The 23,617-nt window shown below is 37.5% G+C and overlaps 1 protein-coding gene across 1 annotated transcript in view; it reads left to right on the forward strand.

Annotated features, from left to right (window-relative positions):
• The window catches only part of RGS22 (regulator of G protein signaling 22), a 59,599-nt gene extending 36,795 nt beyond the window's left edge, over positions 1 to 22,804 (forward strand). Inside the window, exons 17-27 of the mRNA XM_088057549.1 lie at positions 1,313 to 1,405; positions 1,899 to 2,047; positions 5,124 to 5,286; positions 5,905 to 6,063; positions 7,919 to 7,981; positions 9,961 to 10,122; positions 13,094 to 13,273; positions 14,767 to 14,907; positions 18,365 to 18,580; positions 20,309 to 20,408; positions 20,974 to 22,804. Coding sequence (XP_087913675.1) covers positions 1,313 to 1,405; positions 1,899 to 2,047; positions 5,124 to 5,286; positions 5,905 to 6,063; positions 7,919 to 7,981; positions 9,961 to 10,122; positions 13,094 to 13,273; positions 14,767 to 14,907; positions 18,365 to 18,580; positions 20,309 to 20,408; positions 20,974 to 21,047 — 1,500 coding nt within the window. The 3' untranslated portion in view covers positions 21,048 to 22,804. The remainder of the gene's footprint in view (positions 1 to 1,312; positions 1,406 to 1,898; positions 2,048 to 5,123; positions 5,287 to 5,904; positions 6,064 to 7,918; positions 7,982 to 9,960; positions 10,123 to 13,093; positions 13,274 to 14,766; positions 14,908 to 18,364; positions 18,581 to 20,308; positions 20,409 to 20,973) is intronic.
• The last annotated feature ends 813 nt before the right edge of the window (positions 22,805 to 23,617 follow it).

A 23,617-nucleotide genomic window follows, 5' to 3' on the forward strand; every position in this document is an offset into this window, starting at 1 on the left:
CCCAAGCACAAAGACAACGTCTGCTTTGTATTTTGTTCAGTCCCTGGCTCTAGTCTTCCCCTTTGTTCTACTCTATAGCAGGACATATTTGGCCCATAATGAAACAAGATATTTTATCAAGAATTAGGTGAGTCCAAAATTGTTTATTTGGGACACGTTCAATATATCTATATCTGTGTTTTTCTTTAAATGAAAGATGAAATCAGGGGAGTTTCTTTTTACCGTTGACTCTTGTTCTGCCGCTATCTACTTTCTCTTTAAACTTTATGAAAAATGTTCTATTATTTTACTATTTAATTTTAAACTGTATTTTCTTTTAAGAGAAGGGATAGCCCAAAGCACTTTATAACAATGGAATAAAGTTAAATTGAGCTTGAAGACATTCAGATAACACAGTGATTAGTGTGGTATTCACATTTAGATGAAAATGTCATAAATATCAATCTAAACATTCTTTTCTCTCTCTTAACATAAACACTTGTATAAGATAATCACAGCTTTCTAATCTTTGTAATGGGCATGCAGATCAGTGTAAGGCATTAGCTCGATTTTGCTAAATATCCTAAAATCTGTATTCAAATGGTTTAGTCACCCAGGAGGATCACCAAATATCTCTTTCACAGTTACAGATTATACATAGCATGAATAACTGCCGTAGTTGCATACAACTTCTAATTAAGTTAAAAAATACCAACTTAATGAATTCAAATCACACACAGTTAATAATTTAAGAAAGAGGACAAGACTGAAAGTCAGAAAGCTTTCATCTTTATTGTTTAGATATTTTAACATCTTTCTCACCTTAAATTTCTGTTTCTCCAAATCTGTGGCACTCTGTCTTCTTGATATTTCCCATTGAGAGTCCTAGTTCTAAGAACTGTTTTTCTGCTTCTCTGTGGTAGTTTGACATACAATTTGCTGCCACAGGCAATCAGGTATGTCTGACCCAATATACACAATATAATATACGCACAATATATACATGATAATATACATGATATATTATGTACACATTAGAATTTAGCAATTTTTTGAATCAAAGTTATTGGCTTAAATTTATAGTTAGGTTATTTAGTAGTATTCTGCAGAAATCTGCATCTGATCCTACAAAGATGGGAAAATCTTGTTTTACCAGAGCTATTGATAGAATTGTTTGTCATGAGAATGTGACTTCTTGTCTCTTCTAAACATCAGTCTCATTACTGGCAAATGTATTCTTTTATGTCCACTGTCACTGGCAAAGTGCCCATGTAGTTCTACATCTTTCTATAATGTGTACTGTAGGGGTGATACAAGATATTATTTTTATTAGGTGGAGTTGGTGGAAGAAACTCAACAGCTGGACTCCGTGTACTTTAGAGAGCTTCAGGCTTTGCATCAAGTGAGTAGTTCCAAGAAGGATGAGGTAAGACAAGTACCTACTAACAAAAACAAACCCTTTCTTTGTCAGAGAGGGTTCACACTTTGAGTATCAGCAATGAAAGGCTGAGCAGATGCTATTTTGGAGAAGCAAATAGTCTGATTTCTACCCTTTATTTTGGGGACTGATTGACAGCCATTGTGTTAATTAGATACACAGGTCTTCTGTTAGTTCCATCAACATCAGACCTAAAGTCTGTGGAATGTATTTTGGGCCCTTACTCTTGAGTAAATACCTCCATTTCAAGTGAATTACAGGTATTTATTGGATTATTTGATCATGGAACCTGCAGACAGTGATATGTTTAAAACAAACATAAAAGTAAAGCTTACTAGGAGCTGGAGCCTTAAATGAATTTATTTTCTCAGTGATTAGAAAGCTGTTTTACAGATAGATTATCTAATGCAAGGATTATTAGACTGAGAAAAATACAGAGGTAAAAAAATAGTTATGCAAGCAAAATAATTTCTCCCCTCAGGGTCCGGTTGCTGACACGGGGGCACTTGTAGAAGATCAGAACTTCCATCAAGCTCCCAAAGAATTGGCAGGTCCTAATCTATCTGACCTGATCCATGACAAAAAGAAATTAGAACAGTTCCGGGCTTTTCTTAATAAGCATTCTGCTAGGTAGGTTTCTTCATTATTATTATTTTACCTGTTTCAAGGTTCAAAAGAAATATTTGCTAATGATCTTGGCAATCTAAATGTTGACAGATTTTAGTTTTTTAAAATATGTTTTTGCATATTTATGAAACACACAGAAATATTGTTCAGATAACTGAATTATCTTAACATGTTTGGGGTAAAAATTCTCCTGTCAAAACATATTTGTATTACAGTTCTGTTTTCAGTTTCTGCTTTGATTTGTGGCAAACCCGAGTAGAACAATTAGCCTATAATGAGTAAAATTTTCTCTTTTTTAGTACAGATTCAATTCAGTACATTTTAAAAATTAAAGCTGATTATTATAAAAATGTACAAATAGGAAACTGTCATGTTATTCTCAGAGTGTGACAGCAACCACAGTTTTGTGTTTGCTGAACAGATTTAAGTACTAGCTTGTAGCAGATACAATCTTAGGCAGGGTCTTTGAAAAAGAGAGCCTATTTGTTTTAAAAGATCTAAACAGAAGGTGACACTTTTTCTTTTGTCTTAAAATTGTCACTTCCTTCCTTTAATTTGGCTTCCCATGAGTTGATGCTTTGCATATTGGCTGTTGCTTCTAGTCAAGCACTGCTATAGTTTTACATATTGGTCATCTTTTTCAGAAGTGCCCAGAAAGGGGCATCTGGCACAAAACTCCTCTGGCCAAGACTCAATGTCATCACTTCTGCTTATCATCACATAGGCTCCCTTTGTAGTCAGAGAGAGAAATATACACTTCTGGACACAATATTCCTAATTCTGAAGGTGACATCTAAAACCAATTTGGATGGATCATTCCTAAGATTATTGACTACAAAAGGATGGCAGATAATGACTTCAGATGGAAATTCTTATGGTATAGCTGCCTATTTCTGAGTTAGTTGTCTAGAGAAGTGATCTCCAAACTTTTTGCAAAAAGTAAAAACTTTTTGAGCATGGAACCCTAGTATATATATGTATCTATACAAAAGAAAAAAAATATAATATTTATTAATACTATATATTATTTTAATGTATTAAATAGAATATATAAAAACATAATATAGAATAATATATAATAAACATTAAATATTATATATGTAATATAATAAATATTTTAAAAATGTAATACATTATATACATGTGATACTAAAATTTTAATATTTTCTTCCTGCCTCTCAACAAATGGTCTTGCACACCCCCTTCACACATTGCAGTTAAGAGACCACTAGTCTTGAGTTCCTTTCTAACTTGATAGGAATCAGCAGGTAACAGGTCATGGACAGGTATGCTGAATTGCCCCTGGTATTTCTTGCTTCTTTGTTAATCACATACAAGTCCTATCTTACATGGTAGAGCCAGGCGCAGAGAAATGTTTAATTTATGGAGGGTTTTTTTTTTTAATCCTTTTTGTAAACCTTTACAATGAAGAAAAACATTTGAAAAAGTCTAACCAAAGTGTTTTAGCACTGTGTCCAGACTAGTTACTCTGGAGTCCAGCTGGCACACTACAATAAAGGTGCTTAATGGTACTATAAGCTGAAGGGATCCTAGAACTAATGCAGTCTGGAAAATTTCAGAAAAAAACAACAAACACATCATTTGCCTTTTCATCAAAACTTATGGTTCTGATAATGTCCCGTTGTAAGTAATCCAAGTTTCAGGGAAGAACAGGCTGCTGAGTACCTGCACACAATATCTGGTAAGAAACTAAACAAAACTCCATTAATTAATATTTCGTTAAATATATAAGATATATTCACACAACTGCAGGACAATTTGTGTTACTTTGTGTTAGTGAATTACCACTCATTACTCTCGCCAGGCTAATTGACTATGGATATGCTCCTGATACAGTATGACAGGATAAGCCACTACTAAGTGGTCTATCTAACACACTTGAAGTTTATATATTTTACTTTTTAAAAAGATGCACATATTTGGTCAGTTGTCATAGGTAGATGCCAAGGAGTTACTCCATAAACCATACTGATTTGGATTACTTGCATTTGGGTGAACTTAGTCATGTTGTGATGAACTAGCAAATGAAAGAATTTCAGTCTCTTTAGAACTTAGGGTTCTGTAAGGGTCTCAAAAGACTTTTGAAAGGAGAACATCTGTTTTTAAATCAGTCAGATGCTTCTGAACGTTTTACTCATAGATTAATGTTTTGAAAAAGCCAGTTATTAACCAAATGGAAAACTGAAACAGATTTGTCTGATTTCAATGCTTCATATTTCCTGCTGCAAATACAGTGAATATACTCACTAAAATGCTCATGGAACTTCAGCTAATAACATACTGTCAGAAAACAGTCAAATAAACCAAAATTGTAGATCTAATTTATTCTGTTGTCAATAAGTGGTCTAAAACCATTCTATGATTCTATGAAAACAAACTTAAATTTATGGTGTACACTGAAATATTATGAACAATATATAGATTGAGAATTGCATCATTGAAATGATTTGTCACTGACTATGACTAATGAAATAAGTAGTAGAATTGGTAATTTATGAGAAGGCAGCCCACAAAAAGCCCTAGAAACAAATTTTGCCATTAATTGTTTTTATCTGCTTAGCTGTAGACTGATTTAAACTCTAGCACTTCACATGCGGCAGGACGGGGGTGATTTCTTGGGCTGATGTTCCCAGCTGTCATCCCTGCTCCTTTCTCAGGCGATATAACAAGGAGGCAGAGCAGGAAGTGTCAATGCATTTCTCAGTGGCTCGTAACCTCAGTACTGATTCAAATTCTCATCTGTTTCATCATTCATTCTCTTTGTGAGCTCTGCACTATGGTTTTGGTTCACAGACCCTGCTGGATTTAGCAGCGGTGTATTGAGGAGGTTTCTCCTTTCAGGGTACCCCCAGAGGGTACCTTAAGCGAGATATCTAAGATGTAAGTTTGCTCTGCCTGTTCAGCAAGTGAGAAAAAATGACATAAAATTTCAGCCCAATCTGACCTGGTATTTCGGGCTTGAATACTTTTGTGGCTTGTGGTTAAACTAATAATGCCCTAGAACGTTGATGAAATTAACTCAATATTGAAATAATATTCTGTTTAAATTTGTTTGTAGCATGGATCTCATGTGCTGGCTAGATATTGAAGAGTTCAGAAAGATGCTCCACACAGATAAAGAAAAAAGTGATGAAAAATCTAAAGACATTAAAACCAAGTACTTAAACAACAAGTACTTCTTTGGACCCAACAGCCCAGCTACCAGAGAACAACAAGAAAAGGTAGCAGTTACAGAACCATACATAAAGAACAATCACTGTGACTGTAACTGAGATAAAAATCCACAAGTGGGTTTGCTCCAGCTTTTCCCCAAGCTATCTCCTCAAATCTTAACTATATTTTTAGCCAGAAATCTGGTTCTATTCTGATTGTATAGGTCCCTTCCTTCCTGTTCAGGGTTTTTCCTCCCTACCTCTTACAGAACATCTCTCTTAAACTATGATCTGAGACCACAGCCAGAGCATGCACAAGACAGCTCAGAAAAAGTGTAAAAAATTACTTTCAGGCACAGTGACTTGTTCCAGCTTTCTATTTTAGTATGTCACTAAAGCCACAGACAGCAAGTCTGAGCTGTGGTACTCTGATATATCTTGATACTTAGGCAATTTACTTGGTCAAACTGGGGTATTATTTGCCAGAGTCTGTATCCTATTATAGGTAGGGACAAATGTAATCTGTTCCCTTTTATGAAAAGTACATATGAGCCTTGGGTAAGCATGCATTAAGTGCCTTGCTTACAGTTAAGCTCATGCTTTGCTAAATCAAGGATGTAGAGAGATAAAGGACTTTTGGTATACACAAAAGTTTATGTCATGTGTTATTGTATTTGGATTGCTTAGCTAATGCATTCAGGTGGAGGAAGGAGACAAAGCCTTCGTGATCAGCTTTCGGCAGCGGTTCTGCTAGAAGTTCAGCAATGCACCCAGAAGAGATTAGAAAAACAATGGCTGCCATTGTTCCTGGCAGATGAACACCATGGGGTGGAGGGACAAGCAGAGGTAATTTTTTAACAACGGCAACACATACAGGCATTGTTTTTTGTTTGGCTCATAATTTACCACTGGGATGAGAGTTCAGAGGAAAAGAGTTCAGAGGAAAAGCAACCCAAAACTTACTTCCAGTTTACACTGAAAGAGATGCTGTAGCATATACAGGTTGAAACATTTATCTTGATAAGTATGAAGGCAGTTCATCTCAAGGCTTAGTTTAGTTGACAGTATTATTGTTAGATCCTAAATCTGAAAGAGCTGTTGTTAGCTCTGCTGCCAGCCAGGCTTCCAGGAGTGTGACCTAATTTTTGCTCTAGTGCTACACTCTCCCTATGCCATTTTACCTTAGCAAAGGCAAAATAAAGTTGCAAAAATACTTGCAAAATACAGTTGCACACTGCTTCGTGTAAAGGATTTTCCCAAGGGGACCAGAACACAAGCAAATGAGTGAGCTTCCCATGCTGTAATTCTTTCTCTTACGCTGTTCACATTCTCCCACCTGGAACTGCAGTGCCTGTAGAATCGACTTCAGGACTTCTGAAATTCTTCTGAGTGGGGAGGTTAAGTCCTACAAGCCTTGCTCCAGTTGGTTACTTCGAAAAGTTTCCAAATGCTGGGAGTGAGGAGCCTTTCACTCCTGCTGGTTCATTAGAAAGACTGAGGAACGGGCAGAGTTAACATCTGCCTTTCATGAGTGCCTCTGTGGCCGTGATCCATGTAAGGGGATCATCCTGCTAGTGACAGATGCAAAGACTTGGTATTTTGCACTTCCACAACAGCTCTCACATGTGAATGTCATAGTAGAAGAAAACTTCATAGTTCCACCAAGCAGACACATATGCAACTGCATTAATTCATAAAACTTGTTTTCTATCATCTTTATAACATCATGAAGGTTGTCAGAAGTGTTGTCAGGAGTGCATATACACGGAATATTTTCCATGGATTCAGAGCACTAAGCAGTCTGAAAAGTATAGGTTTTAATAAGAGAAACTGTAATTTTAATAATGATTATGTAAATTAAATTTTAAAAAATACTAACCCTCTGCCTTTTTTAGCTGAACTCTGCCTCCTTTATTCTTCTTTAGCCCTGGCAGAAGACCAAGCAATAAGACTAAGCTGCTTCCAGGTCTGGAAGCTAACTCATGCCTCTTTTTGCACCTGCTGCACTGTGTTGGCAGGGAGATTAGCCCAAGGAGTTTAGAAAATGCTGTATTCAACTCAAATAAACAGTTTACAGGAAGTACATACTTCTAATGAGCTTTAAGTCTTTTCCTAACTCCATTTATGTCCAATCACTCTTTTCTCTTTCTTATTGAAAATTCAGAGGATGATTCTTTGATTCTTTGAAGAAAGTATTTTAGAAGAAGTGAAACCAGATGATATTCTCCACTGGCTTAATGTTTCACAGTGACAAACAGTGTGGGCATGCTATGTAGTTCTTATTCAGAAAACCTGCCCTTTGTTTGAGGTGTAATTTAGCTACAAAGATCAAATCTGTATTTCTGATACAGCTGTACAAAGGAACTACAAACATTTCATACTAAAAAAAAATCAAACCTAAAATTTTTTCCTCGCATAAGTGGTCCTTCAGAATATTATGGGTAAACTCCACCACCAGTGGAGTGCACAGTTTGACTGCTATTGCCTCTAGTCTTCTCTAATTCCCCAGTCTTAATGAGCAGGTGCTCATTTACAGCTGAAGAAGGGATGGCATTCTGTGTGGGTCCACAATAAGTTTCAGACATAAAATCCATAAGAAGGCATATGAACTATTCTACCACTGTGGTCTTAATCATTAAAAGGCTGACCAGAAAACAAGAATATTAAAATAATAAAATAATAATCTTTTGTTATACTATAGGTAAGCGACATAGCTGAAGATCTTTCACACAAAGACCAGCAAAAGAAAACCATGATGCGGAAGGCAAGTGAAATTTACTATGTCTCTTGTGTCTGCAGTTTCACAGTCTTTTTCATTTGGACCTTGCACACTCTTCACAATTTCCTTGTTGACAGTATGAGGCCCCAACGTAATGCTGTTAAAAGCAATCATGACTGTACTGGTTACAGCGGACTGATTACTCACGTTACTCCTAAATTTAGCTCCCTGCTGGATGTTCACGGCAAATTTCTCTCTCTTCTGGAGAGGTCATATGTGAAAATAATGTTCTCTTGTCCTGGGCTTTGGAGCACTATTAACACTCCTCAGATGAATATTGTACCTTTAATTCACATTTATCTGTATTTTGCATGCAGTGGACTTATTTGGATAAGCTGTTCATTCCAGCATCTGGTAGTTTATTTATTATTGCAAGTGGATTACGTGCAGACACAAAAGGGAATGTGAAGTATGCAGCAGAGTGGGCAGGTTTAATCATATCTCACAGTATCTGTTTCATTTAGAATTGTATTTTAATCTCACAGCACTGAGATAATATCAAATTTAAACTTTTTAAACCTTTGTAATAATACATTTCATCAGATGTTTGCCAGTTTTTTCCATCTTGAAGAGCAGTGAACTTTTTGTGATTGCCAGCATACAAGTTGTGTACATTTGTTCAGTTGAACTTTTATTGTCTGTTGAAATCAAACTAGAGACCCGGTCACCAATTATCCATGCAAACCATCAGCACAAAAGGGATTCAGAGTGCATGTGGGTTCTGTTAACTGAGTTTTCCCTTTGTCTGTTTGTCAGGAAGATGGTTATTCTCCATGTTCTGATTCAAGGTTGTTGACTCATAAAATAAGCAGTCTTTATATAGTGGTATAGGGATGGAAGCAATGTTTTGTTCTTCCCTTCATGAATATGCCCTAGAAATACATTTCCTCAAAAGTTCCCTAAATTCTGGTCACAGGTAATAGAATATGTTTGGAGAATTGGAGCAGGGCTGACAAAATTCAACCCTACTGCTAAAATTGAGCTGACTTGATTTTAACCAAAGGACACCCTGGACAACCACCACTCTCCTTGCCAGGGTAGGCTTTGTGACAGGACTCTGAGCATAAACCCCTGTTTTTAAGATAAGCTGTAGAAACCCTTTCAGCTTAGGATCAGGTTAGATTCCCAGGACTGTTGGCAACAACAAAAATGTTTCTGACCAATGCTCATCATTGAACAGCACTCTACCCCTCCAGGACTTCAAGAGTTTTGAACCACTTTCAGAAGATGGTTTTCATTCATCCATCTGATAACAAAAGGGGGTTGTTTGGCTTGCTCCTCAGCAACAGCATGAGAACTGTTTGTTCAGGAAGGCAGGCCAGCGTGAACTTCAGTTCAAACTGTCCCTCATAAGCCATCTTTCTTTCTCCACCCTTTCCTGGCTGCCTACTGTTCTGCGCTTGGCAGCATGAGGATTTCCAAAATGTCTCAATGATTTTAAATTCTATTTTACTACTGGTAGCTTTATTTCACCGAGAGAAAACTCTCTGGCTTCTGTTGGTGATCATAGCAACACATATCAAACTTCATTTTGTTGGTGAGATCCCTGTCAGAAGAATTTTACAGCTTTAAGCTATGTGCTTTGTGTGCTCCTTTTTCTTTGTTGTTTGTTTGCATAAAACTCGAAATGTTCTCTAGAAAAGTAGCCTGTTTCCATAATCAATAACAATAGCTGTTTCTATACTTTGTAGTATGAAGTCATATGGTCTAAATCATTGTCAGTCATTTCCTCTCCCATCACATCTTCCAAAAAATGTTCCCCAAACCAAACTGGGAAAAAAAAAAAAGGAAAGGAAGAAATGAAACCTTGCCACATTTTATTGTATCCATGTCATAAACTCATAAACTACTGAAACTTAGGGTCAGTGCAAAGATAAGAATCAGACAGTTTACACTAACTAATGCCTTTGTTATTGCTTTTTGAAACAAAGTTTATTTGGTGCATTTATTTCTTCTTTTGACAGCATGTGGACAATGAGAGTGTTTCTTCATCTAGTGAAATAATTGCTTTCCGCAAAGCACTGTTGGATCCAGTGACAGCAAATCTGTTTCAACGATTTGTGGCACTGAAGGGAGACCTACTGGGGAATGGAGTGCTCTTTTGGCAAGAGGTGCAGAAGTATAAGGTATGGTGGTAAAATGGAGAAAAGGGAATAGCATTCATTCAGTTTGTAATCAAAAGCATATATTCTTGCATATTAGGATAATTTTAACAAAAATATCTGTAGACATTCTGTTGTTCATCATAAAGCCTTTTTTACTGTTTAAACTGTTTTTTTCTTCCAGGGAAAAAATGAATGGTAGCTTCTTAATGGTAGCTATTCTTGACTCAAATGCATTATTCCTGTATTTCTTTATTCTTCAAACTGTAGCATTCTTCTGGGTCTCTAAAGGTATCTATGCTACCTTGCTAATGCCCAGAGTTTGAGTATACATATATATATATATATATTTGAGTATATGTTTGAATATATGTTTGGTATACATCTGTTGAGCATTTGACATATGCAATCATTAAAATGTTCATTTTGTCTTTATAGCTGCTATCTGAATTTGGTAATTTCTCAAAAATGAGAGATAAGTTTAAAATTCAACCAAATCTACAGATGTAAAGATGGTATCTACCAAAAATCCTATATCTATAACGCAGACTGCAACTCCCTTGCACTGTGTAGAATCAAATTTGACTTGAGCTGAGCTTGGGACCAAAGTGAAATGTGATGGGAAAGGTCAGCAGGGATTACATCTCTCCCAAATACATGTAGTTTTGTGAAATTGCTTCTGTGTGGTTGAAACACAATGGAAAACCTCTGGAGTGAAAGTTTAAATCACATTGCAGCCTCCTAGGAATACCCTGGACTGAATGCAGAGACACCACAGAGCTTTCATGTGTTCCTCATTCCTTTTGCCTCTGGGATATTCCCTGATGCAAAAGAGCTACCAGAGCACAGAACCTCTCCTGAGTTCCTGAGCATAGCCTATGTGCACATGGCAGGCAGGGGGCACGAGATTAGCTAATGTGCTCAGAAACTGGGCTGTAAACACACTTGATGTTGCAGTAGCACTTGGAGATCCTCTGCAGGCATGTGGGTGTATTTTTACTGTTTAATTTTATGAATTTGAATTTGGTGTCTGCTTTTGGAGGTGAAGCTCCTCTGTTTCCAGGGGACTATCTCTTTTCCCCACAAAGGCTCTGATCCTCAGGCAAGGAATCACTGGCTGAAATGCTCTCTGGGATGCTAGAGGTCTCTTGTGGTGAAAGAGTGACTAGCTTAGATTAAAACTCTAGTATGAAGACACCTGGTGTTCCATTACATAAATCCTTTTCTAGATATTTGGCTTTTTTTGAGACTTGTAACTCTTCATTTCTACGTCATGGAGGACATGGAAACTTTCTGCAAATTAATGTGGAGTGTAGTCTTAACTCTGTAGAACTGTTCTCTGAAGAAAGCCTTCATTGTTTTTTGTCCTGCCCCCTTTCCTGCATTTATGTTAATTTTATTTTTCTTGTTATCAAGAAAAAGTACAATCTGACCATATTTCTCCATGCATGCAATTTGTCATGGTTGGCAGTTGATGCTCTTTGTGGAAGCAAAGGGCTGGAGTAGTAGGAGTGCTGTGGGTCAGGCTGAACTGCAGGAATATTGCCAAAGGCGTGGGCAGCACTTTGCACAGTGCATACTTGTATTGTCTGAGCCCTATCATGCCATCAGTTTAGACAGAACTCCCTTTAGGAGTCAATGACTGCGTCGCTCCCCATAACCCATCTGGCTGGCGGCACATCTTGGGACAATCCAAAACCAAGATTTTTTTTTAAACAAATACGAAGAAACGTAACTCTCTGGATCATTTCCATCTGTTCATCTATGCTCGGCCTCATTTCTCTTTGTATCATATGGCTTGTTTGTCTTCCCTCTTGCTACAGCTCTCTGCCTTCTATGCTAGATGAGCAAAGAAAGCCATAATACATATTCTTAGGATATATTGAATAGGTTTTTACATTGCCCTTACTTTCTTTATTATAGTTGTTATCATTCTTTTTTTTTTTCCTTCCCAAAACTAAACGTATTCATAACAAAGCAAGCCAACCCTTTCACATACCACATTTCTGGTTAAACCCATGGTTTTCATTTCTTTGCAAAGTAAATATATAGCCTTCTATACCAAAACTAAATTCAGATTCTTCATGTAAAGAGCTCTCTTGCTGAAAACTCTGGAGTGCTCATTGTGTCTCTAAGATATATGTGATAGTCTTCCAGTGTCATATAAATTTCTTGAAATATATGGATAGAGAGGAAGTTCATGTTTCAAAATGTTGGAAGAACACTCTTTGAATTATTTTTCCTTCATGTTAAAGTCCAATGGTGGCATCATCAGGGTGTCAAAATGCAGTAATAACAGATTTTACAGGAACAATAAGATCACATTCAAAAAGTAGAAAACCCCAGTGTTCCTTTGACATCTCACTCCTGTAAGTTCAGGTCCGTTTTGTATTCTATAGTGTACAGTTCTTTCAAACATTGGGGTTTTGGGAAACTAGAAAATCTTAATGAATGGTGAAAGTAGAAGATTTCAATAAATGGAAGATCATACTGGTAGCTGACATTATCCCCTCTTGTGACAACATTCCTGGTTAGAATAGCTTGTACCCTTTGAATATTTCCCCTCTTTTGTTGGAGCACTTAAAGCATTCCTTTATCTTTTAGTTACCAAGGCTATGCAAGTCATAGCAGGCTCATTGTGAAAATCAGTGTGTTTCACACTTGTAGATGTTTTTCTCTTCTCAGAAATGTCTCCTATTTGCCAGTAATGCACTTAAAATCTATGTTGTTCCGTCTGAACATGCAGGCAGAGATTATCACCTAAAAGCAGTGATTGCTATGTATCTACATTTGCAAACTAGAAGCCTCATGCATATCTTAAGTATGATTTTGACCATGCACATTTACCAAAAGAATTTTTCCCTGCATACTGAAGGAATTTATTGTATAATTATTTTTATATGACTATTGGTCTTTGATCACTCACTGGTGCCCTGTGAAAATTCTTGCATGCATCTCTCTCCATTGACTGAAAATGCTATTTTTCATCTTTCAGGACCTGTGCCATTCACATTGTGCTGATGCCATAGTCCAGAAAAAGATCACAGCTATTATTGACTGCTTTATTAATTCTGCCATACCCCCAGCTTTGCAGATTGACATCCCACCTGAACAAGCAAAGAAGATTGTGGAGCACAGGAGAGAACTTGGACCCTACATTTTTAGAGAGGCACAGGTAAGAAGCCAGGTGAATCTGTAATAGGTCTGGCTAGAGACTCAGTGCCTGATTTTATGCACAGTCTTCGTTCTTATGTGACAGTTAGGACTCCACACATAAACCTGAGCTTGAAGGAGAAAGCTATAGTCATACATTTCAGTGTCCGTAAGGTGGAGATGGAAGATAGTCTTCAGCTATATACTGCTCAATAAAGAAAATCTCTAACAGCTAGCTGATCCTGGAAAGGTGTTATCCAGGTCTGTGTTAGGAATTCTGGCAGTAGAAATGAATTCTGTCTATGTTCTTTAACTCTTGGTTAATGTCACAGAAGTAATTTGGAGTTAGAAAGTTTGTGGTTTTCATGTTTTATGAAAAATGCAGATGTGAGCAAAGCACAAAGACAGTTTAACTTGCTGAATGTCTTTTCCTTCTATATTACAGAAAGTGTGTATTAAATGGCTGTAGACCATTTTCTCTCTGATCTTTCTATTAATCAGGTTGAATAGCAATTTTGGAACTTCTACTACAGACTTACTATTTTCTTATCCCTTGATACTGCCTTGGTCTTATCTACTAAGTCTAAGAAAAGTAGTTGTACTTCTTTTCCTATAAAATTGCTACCAACACCTTTAGACATCAACTGTGAGTCCATAGTGTTCAGATGACAATAGGTGAATGATTTGTCAGAGAAAAGAGTTCATATAGGTCCTAAGAAAAGAGAATTGTTTCAGCCTGTGTAAAACCCAGTGAAGTCCAGAAATATGGCACAAAACCAAGGAAGAACTAGGCCAAAAAGCTGTGACTGGAACCTGACAGTGGCTCACATGTCACTTTCAAGCCTCTTGAGCCAGAAGCAGTGAGCATGCTTGGCTCCTTTGAAGCCAAGTTTCTCAATGCAAATTAAACATCTAAATAAATTGAAAAATGTGAGCCTTAGTACGTGCAGCAACAGAATTCACTGAGCCCCTCTGTTTGCTTTTCTAAAATTGTTTTTCTTATTCTAGTTCAAAAATGACCCTGTGAGAGATTATATCATTTAAAAATTATCCAAGATTTGCTCATAGATCTGTAATGTGGTTTAAGAGCCTTTCCAGAGGCAAAAAAGTATTTCCTTTCTCTTAAGGAGGGGAAAAAAAGCCCTCTCCCTAATGAACTGAATATTTGAAATACTTGAGCAGAACAGCAGTGCAAAAGCAATTCTACTGGTGTATATTTTATCAAGAATACTTGTAAAAAGTGATGGATGTTTTCATTAATGCAAACAATTGTTTAGGGAAATATAAAAAAAGAAAGTGCCTTTTAACTGTGTTTTAGGAAGATTTCTCACCAGTAATAAACACACTGATGAAAAGCATGTGCCGAGCAAAGCTGGGCTGAAATGTCAAGACAGAGTACGTGGGAGGAACAAGGCTGTGTGTTCAAAAAAAATAGTTATCTCATTCTGCATTTTATTTTACAGTCAACTGTTTCCTTAATATGATCAAGATTGACTTTATTTTCTTCCTGCACAGATGAGTATTTTTGCTCTTCTGTTTAAATTTTGGCCAGAATTTTGTAAGTTCCAAAGCAGTCTGGATAGTGACAAAATTCTAGTTGCCTTGGAGGAAAAAAAGGAAAAAGAGATGCGAAAGAAGGAAGGGATAACAGCAAAGGTAAGGCTTGTAAAGTTTCAGGTGACCACTGATGAACTGAATAATATGAACAAAGATACATAAAATAAAATATCTCTTTCTCAGCCTGATGCAAAGCTACCAAATCTTGTTACATTTCAAGCTTTTCACACAACCCAATCCTAAGGTGATTAGTTCCCAATTCTGCCAATACATATACATATGTTTGACTTGAAGCAGATGAGTCAGTGGAATACTCCTTTCATTAACCAGAGGAAAAAATGTATTTTAGTCACCTTTTGTGCCAAGAGAAGAGCAAAAGAAGAAGGCTGAATCAAGAACAATAAATCTGTGTACAGTACATGTGTACTGTGGGCTACTGCAGACCTGTTTGCACTGTCATGATGTATTGTCTTATATTAGAATTTACGTTCTGTATCACAACTGAAATCAAACCAAACCCAAAACAAAATTGCTTTCATATCTATTTTCCAGAAGAACCATTTGAAAATCCTGCACACTATTTAAAAAAAAATAATTATGTGATAATTGCTTTGCATAATCTTTGCCTTTCCTTGAACATTTCTCAGCTTTGAAAGTGAAATTGTTACACTGTTCACAGTGAGGTTCCAGACAATTCCAGTGCATTAACAGAACTGTGACCTCTACAATGGAATGCTTGTTTCTAAAATTGTTTTTCTTGGATTTTTAAAATGAAAATATAATGGACTTCTTTTTCTATTGATCATAGGCTTTGAAAAAGTTTATTTTTTATTAAATACAATTGTTTGGCAAGCTTTGAGGAGAGAACATTCTTTAAAGGGCAGAGAAATTACTGGACTTGCAAACTATAATTAGTAGCATTACAGAGACCTTCACGTATTCTAAATACCATGTACATGTATTGAGATGTTACATGTGATACGAACTACACAGGTAAAGACAGATAAAGACATAGGCCCACAAGAACATGTACACACTGTTGTCCTCTTTTAGGCACATGAAAGCTGAGGACCAGTGAAGCATTACTCAAGGCCACACAATATCAAGGGAAGTCTAAAATCAAAGAACTCATCTTCCTTTCTCCAAAGCACATTGTCTCCATATACATACATCTGCCAAGGCCACTGGCAATGCTTATAGTGCAAGAATGCAAGATTTCAAAATAAGTCACTTTTGTGTTTTCACAGAATTATTTTCCATGTGTTTCTTGCCTGTCTGTGAGATTTCTGATCATGACCAAGGAGTAAAGAGCAAATTTTAGGAGGGCAGAAGCCTAGCTTTTATGGAGAACAAATAGGAATGGTGAATTACGCTTCTAAGCAGAGAAATACAGTAAGAAATTTTAGAAAGTGACAGGCAGAGAATGCAGCTCAGTAAACAGTTTGTAGACTATTCTTTTCACAAAAAAAAAAACCCAAAAAAACCAAACCAAAACAAAAAATCAGTAAATTAGTTACCTTTTAAAATCCCTTAAAATAATGGGTGCAACAGATATTTTTTTTCCAGTATTTTAAAAATCCTTTCCCCTTTCTGTTACTGTTTCAAAATTTACCATTTCCTGTTCTCTTGCCTCAGATTTCTGTCCTCTCGGTGACAGCATAATTCAAATGATTCAGTATCCCTGAAGGATACTGAAAAGGTTCATCTAACATGAGCAATAGCAGGTTCACTTGTTGGCTTGTGGAAGGTGCTGATTTCTTGGCAATGAAAATAAGGACTATGTTCCTCTGCCCCACCAGGCTCACTGAACAAGAGCAAAGTTCTGGCAAGGGTTAGAAACAGCTTTTCTTACATATATCTCCTCTCCACCCTACAAATCAGTTGCTATTTTGGGTTTATGTCAAAAAGAGAAAAATCATAGTCCTAGGGGAGGAATTTGCTTTCTTCTTCCTGTACATGTGTCCTCAGGGCACTGAAGCTACCTGTGCTCACCTCAGTTTTAGAACCAAACAGATAAGAGTTGGACTTCCATGAAGTATAGTGGAAAAAACGGGCAGACAAGGAGCTTTTCACTGAGAAATGAGGCATAACTTGGTATTGTTTGACTATCTCAATATTTTTTGTGTGCCTATTTGTTATTTAAGGGGCAAATTCTATCAAAGGCATCCTGGAAACGGACTTGTTCCTTTGTTAGCTGCTAGATGCTCGTGCCACATACTTTCAAATATATAAGTCAATTTTTGCAGGCTGCCTTGATGCCAGTACTAGTAATTTGATGTATACATCTTTGCATTTTATCTCCAAAGTAGATTTTGGAAATTTTTGCTTTCAGGTGCACAAAATTTTTAGCTTTAACTTATGTTGTAGATTTGTACTTAACTCTTTCCATGTCCTTAATAAAGAAATCCATCAACATGATTTTCCTTTTCCATGTTTCTGCCATGTCTTTAGCAATAAGCATATTTGTTAGTAATGGCATGGGATCTAAATTTGCTATAACATTGCTTAATTTATTATGAGAAGTCATTTTTAAAGACCTTGCTTAATTCACCATTCTCACTGAGAGAGCCAGCAAACATAAACTGCAGTGCAGTAGTCTTCATGCTGCCTCTGTTTGCACTGGCATCCCTATTTACCAATTGAGTGTGCCACAGAAGTTACTGAGCCTGTTTCTGGAGAGAAGATCAACATCACACTGCCTGGGCAGTTCTGTATCCAAAAGTCACCTGTACAGCTATTGGGTTTACAGTGGGAATGATGAGGAAGGAAAAGGCACTTTGGGAGCAAGGAAATGAGATAGTGTGATCCTTTTCCAGATCTTTCAGGGATCTTTCAGGTCACTTAAAGTGACTTTGGAAACCATTTGATCCTCCATTTTTTTTTTTCTCATTTTCTCACTTGGAACATGGGAGGATTGTATTATTCATCTCTTGGAGAGAGCTCTTTGTGAGGTCAAATATAAAACATTGATTAATGTTTATAAAAAGTTTTGGGATCATCAGACAGAATTTGCAAAGTTGAAACAAACCAACACAAAAATGACAAATAGTTAATCTCCACAGCAGTTTGCCAAGGGTTACAATGCCTTGTTCTTCACTGTAGATTATACATGGCCTGTTTTCCTAGCTTGTACTGTAGTTCATACACAGCTACTGGACCAAGCTGGAATTAATCACAACAAATCCTGCATTCTACATTTATACCTGAGGCCAAATTAGAGGCTCACAATGTCCTCTGTGTCCTTAAAATACATTTGTTGCAGATCTGCCCTGTCATCTTGCTATATTTTGGAGCAGGTATTGAATCTGAAGGAAAGATGGTCTGCAGGAGTGTAGAGGACAAGAAACATGAACTAGAATAAAGAAATGCTTTAAAAAAACAGTACTATTTTAAAATATGCTCAACATGATGAATTATGAAACCAAGCATTACAAAACCTTACTGCAAATTACACTATCTCATGTCCAATGACAATTTTTGTTTCCTCAGACTTTGCTTTTTACTTCAGCTCTGTAACTGTTGTTCACATCTAATTATGAGTTTTTAGAATTTGCAGGGTAAAGAAACGGGGAGAAAGCTCATGAACTTGACTCAGCTTAAGTCCTTGGCTCAACCTAAGTCCTTGACTCAACCTAAGTCTTTGACTCAGCCTGACCCCTTGACTCAGCTCAAGCCCTTGACTCAAGTGCCAAAGAGTGCTTTGCTAGATGAGCTTAATACAAAGAGAAGATCATCAACATCTTTAGCACCTGTAGATGGATCTGAGAGGAAGGTAAATAATACATGTTTCTACAGATATCCTTCAAGAACAATAAAATGATCTTGGGAAAAGGGGAAGGGGGAGTTTGGTTTTGAATAGTGCTGGCAGATGGTTCTTCAGTAACTGTTCATTCTTCTACAATTAGTTTTGCTGGTTTAAGTTTACCTACCTTACAGGTGATTTTTTTTGTTGTTCTTTATTAATTTTTTTTTTAAGATGTAGGTTCTGAGTAGTATTAACAGCTAACAGAATGTTAAGGTCTTATGGTGTATGAATTAAAAAAATAATCTGTATTTAAAGATAAATAAAAGGTAGTTCAGTTCTGAAATAAGAAGCTTTTCATTATTTGTGAAATTCATATATTGAAGAATTTGGTTTAGGCTAGAGTCCTGTTCTGGTCATATGTGAAAAACTGAAGCTGAACTCCTTTAGGAAATCTAGGTATTTGAAAATCTGACAGAAAATACTACTTCAAGACTTCCTCCATTACAACTCTGACTGTGCATCAAATCTGTAGTGAAAAGGTAACAGTTATTTTACTGGGAAATGGGGAAAACAGACATGCTATATTGGGCATATCAAGGCACCATGGCTGAGTTGGCACTACCAGAACAACGGTGAACCTGTGCAGCCACATAAGCCTAGATATGTCATATGAATCAGAATTAAATCACATCTTGGCCACTGCTTATATTCCATAGAGCTCTTCACATGGCATTATGGTAGTGAAGAGCAGTATATAGAAAAAGATACTGTGAAATACCCCCAAAATCTGAAACCACAGTGTGAATTGCATAGATAAGCTTACACTATTACCCTTAAGTGGGCCTTTTTACTTTTGCTCATACTTACTTTAAAAAAAGTGAGTTGAGTGAGCTGGTGTGTCCCTGGCATACACTTAAGCCCCTGTGAAGAAGTAGAATAAACGATAATCTTTTAAAGGGTGGTTTCTTCTTCCTTCTGCAAGCCCCCTTCTACTATAGGAAGGTGCTAGAAGCTCTTACTGAACCATGTTATGACAAATTGGCTCCAAACTTCTCATGCCATAAGATAAAAACCATGCCAAATAAAAGTGAAGTTCTCATCCTCTTTTGGAAGAGCAACCTATTATTTACATGCAATCTGAACTGTGGCTGTTTTCTTCAAAAGCAGTATTTTATCCTTAGAAAAGTAAAGGATGACATCTCCAGTGGATCTGCCTCTAGTGGTAGCAGCATTCTGCTGGAGAGGGCAGGCAGAAGGAGCTGTGAGGCTAATGAGATGTTCAGTGAAAGACATATGCTAGAAACAGCTTTTCTTATATATATTTCCTTTCCACCCCACAAATCAGTTGCTATTTTTGGTTTATGTCAAACAGAGCAGTCAGTCCTAGGGGAGGACTAAGGGTGTAGCACAGAACTAAATTAAGTCTTTGATAGCACAAATGATATTTTGTGAGGGTAAAGATCTGCTGCTTTGTTTTTGAAGAAGAAAGGAAAGAAAATAGACTCAGACTAGGATTGGAGAATAAACATTGTATCTGTCAAACTTGCTTAAGTCGTGGCGTTTTGAGATTTACTTATTTACAGCAATACTCTTTTTCCCATTATTCCAATATTGTAATGAAAAAAAATCTTAATATTTGTAAGTATCCAAAAGTAGGAATATAACATAAACAAGTTTTTTATCTTGCTGTTGAAATGGATCAGAAACTACCAGTGGTATGACCTGAAGGCTGAAGGTTTTTGATGATTCTTGCAGGCTTCCTGGTCCTATTCCATGTACATAGAAGCCTTGGAGCAAGAAAAAATACTCATTAAAAAGCAAGAAGATCTGGAGAAAACCTCATCATTCCCTCCAGGTTATTAACCAAGCTTGGTAGTTTAGCAGAACAAGCTTATAGCTTAGGTGAAATTCTCAGTACAATGACTTTGCTTGCTCTTCTTCTGAATTGTGTGCAGAAACCTCTGCCTCTCTTTTGCTGTCTGTAGGGGAGTTGCTCTCTGCACTGTACTCATGAGTGGTATATTTTCTAAGAAAGGAAAAGCAAAAATTGCAGGGTATCTTGGCGCTGCCTTTAGTGCACAGGTCCTGCTGCAGAGAGGAATAAAACCATATCTTCATTCTGCAGTGACATGGCAATCACATAAACATTTCACCTCCCTAGCTTCTTGTGTTTCATCAACTTCCATTCAAGCAGATACTGAAACCTCTTTCTCACAAGTCTGTCAGTATGTTTTTAGAGGATGTGAGAGGCATTGCTTCATCCTTTTTTCATCTGTGACCTTGTAGGTCTTTGCCAAGGATATTATGACCTGTTTGTTTATTTATTAAAAATATCAATTTAGTAGTAGGGCTAGCAACAGTACTATGTAATATTCAGTTCCTTCAGTTTGATATAATTTTAATTTTTTTTCCATATGCAGGTTCCTTGTCTATGTCCACCCTGAAGCCTGAAAGTTCTGTGAAAGCCACTATTCCTATGAAGCATAAATTCTGAATCTTCACAAGAAGCAGGAAGTGAGTACCAGACTGCCAACAAGTGTGCTTTGAAATGTGAATTCTTAAAAGCTAGTTTTCCTTCTGCCAGTGCTAATGCTCATTAGTAGCAAGTTATCCCACTTGAAATCATGTTTAACTGAAGCTATACAGACTCCATATGAAAACAAGCTTATTTTTCATGCCAGCCGTGGTTAGCGGATCTAATGTTGACCAGATGGAATTTTGTTGCAAAATGGCAACAAGTCTCTGAAATTAGGTTATCTAAGCTTTCCATTTAAGATATTTTAAATAGGAACATGAGATGACTGCAGAAATATCAGACCCTACGAAATTCCTGTCAAGAACCTGACATAGAACTAGCAATAGATCACCTCTGCCAAAGCAAATTAAATATTAGACTGAGAAAGAAGTGAGACAGCAAAAAAACCTGATAAAGACAGAAAATCAGATTTTGTGTCAAAGCTTGAATTCCTAAAAGGAAGACTCCTCTAGAGGTATTTTTTTTTTTGGTATTTTTAAGCCTACATTGAAATTAGGTAGACTTAGAAAAATGAATAGGTCTTGGAATATTACTGCCTTCCTTCTCTGCTCCTCCTTCCTCTTCTAATTCGGTAGCTAGCACTGCTATTTTAGGGAACTTGGTGTCCTGCCCTCACTAGTCCTCCTAAAATTCCAAGTGTCTGAACATAATCTTCCTGTGGCAGCATTTTCTGAAAATGACTTCAGAGAAAACTTAAGCATTCCTTGTTCTTCCCTCCCATTCTCCTTCTGCCCTCTTACCATGTTCTACAGTTGCAGTTAATGTAATCTGACCAGCTGGGGCCTCATGCACCTCGCAGGTGTGACTGTATTCTGCATATCTTTGCCTTCCACACCACTGTTCTGCTCCCAATGGAGCTAGATCACTGTGGGGAGTCCTGGCAGGGTCTCTGCTCCTGCTTTTTGACTGAGAAATCTCCAACTGGGCCCAGTGACTGCAGGGCCCACAAGGCACCTGCACCCTTTGCTGCAGCCCAGCCATCTCTGGCCCACCCTGGATATTCCAGACTGGAGAACTGCATTCCTGCCAGGCACCAGGCTGCGGTACAGGCTAACACAATTAAAAGAAAGTTGAGGTCCCACTTGATTTGAGAGGCCTCTCCCACCAGCTTCTGTTGCAACCCACTCTCTAATGCCATTGGAAATTTGCCTGACACTATTCTATCTGACCACTCTGCTGGTAGGGTGAGATTGCTACACAAGACCATGAATGCTCTTGATGGGGCATCTTCCCTCCACTTTGTAACAGAGCAGGTCACACCTTCTCTATGGGGTATAAATGGCAAGGCTGGCAGCAAGAGGCCTGTGGGAGAGGCCATGTGCTGGGCACAGCCAGTCCAGTCCCAGTTGCCTCCAATGGACCCATCACAGGACATGGCTGATCCCTCAGCCAAGACAGTGGCACCTTGGGGAAACACATTTCAGAAAGAGCAAAGAAAGCCAGAGAGTAGAGGAAGAAATAAAAGGAGTGATAAACAAGAGAGGGAACACCAAGGGCAGAGGAGGAGGTGTAAGAGGAAGAGGTTAAGGAGGAAGTTGAGGAGGAGGAGGTGCTCTATGGTGGAGCAGATATTCCCTGCAGCCTGTGGAGGATCGATGCTGCAGCAGAGGAAAATAGTGAGAAGGAAGAAGGGGCTTCCCAGTGCCTCACCAAAAGGACAGAGTGCAACCATTGGTGGTAACAAAGGAGGGGAGGAGAAGTGCTTGGAGTGAGCTTGAACCTGGGAAACATGGAGGAAAAGTGTTTTCTCTAGGTGTGTAAATGTTCTTATTTTCTTTCCCTTTCTCATGCATTACCTGAATCAGTACTGACTTATTCTAATTTGCAATAAATTGATTTCCCCAATTTGAGTTGATGGATTTTTTTAAGAACTGTTCTGATTATTTCAACTGTCTGAACACAGCAATGACATTTTGTTACCTTTTCAGGCACATTAAAATCTCTCTGAGGAAGGGAATGCAGAGACATTCAATGGAGGTGTCTAGGAGACACAAATGTAATGTGCATGCAAGGTTTGTTCTTACAATTCTAGAGCAAAGATGATGACTTGGAATATTAGCAAGAACCATGGGATCAAGGGTAGAAAATAAACATGTTCCAATGTGTTCCATATCAGCCTGATTGTGACACTGGCTCTTGTGTTCATAATTTAATAATCCACGTTGAGGTTCAAATCACAGTAAGATTCCACTGAAGTATGCATGGCACAAACTACTAGGTAGTCTCCATCTTAAACATCTTATAATGAAACCTAGTTCTTCAGTGCCTGATCTAATGAATAAGTAAAACACTGCCTTGACAGCCCTGAAGCAGGTGTTTTGGCACACTGTGCTCTCACTATGCAATTCACACAACTTCTGTTCATCGAGGGTAATGCATGAGGTCTCTGAGTTATTATAAAGCCAAATGCTCTTGTTGTTTCCTCCCAGTTCAGTCTTATTCCTGTTCCAAAGCTCACCTTCTGTCTCATTTCTTGATCCACAAGAAAGGCTTAAAATCTGTCAGGACACAGATGGGATTTGGACCTT

Source organism: Pseudopodoces humilis, chromosome 1 (assembly GCF_049639895.1).
Source record: "Pseudopodoces humilis isolate 2021_Gansu_Grassland_sample_001 chromosome 1, ASM4963989v1, whole genome shotgun sequence".
Classification (NCBI taxonomy): domain Eukaryota; kingdom Metazoa; phylum Chordata; class Aves; order Passeriformes; family Paridae; genus Pseudopodoces; species Pseudopodoces humilis.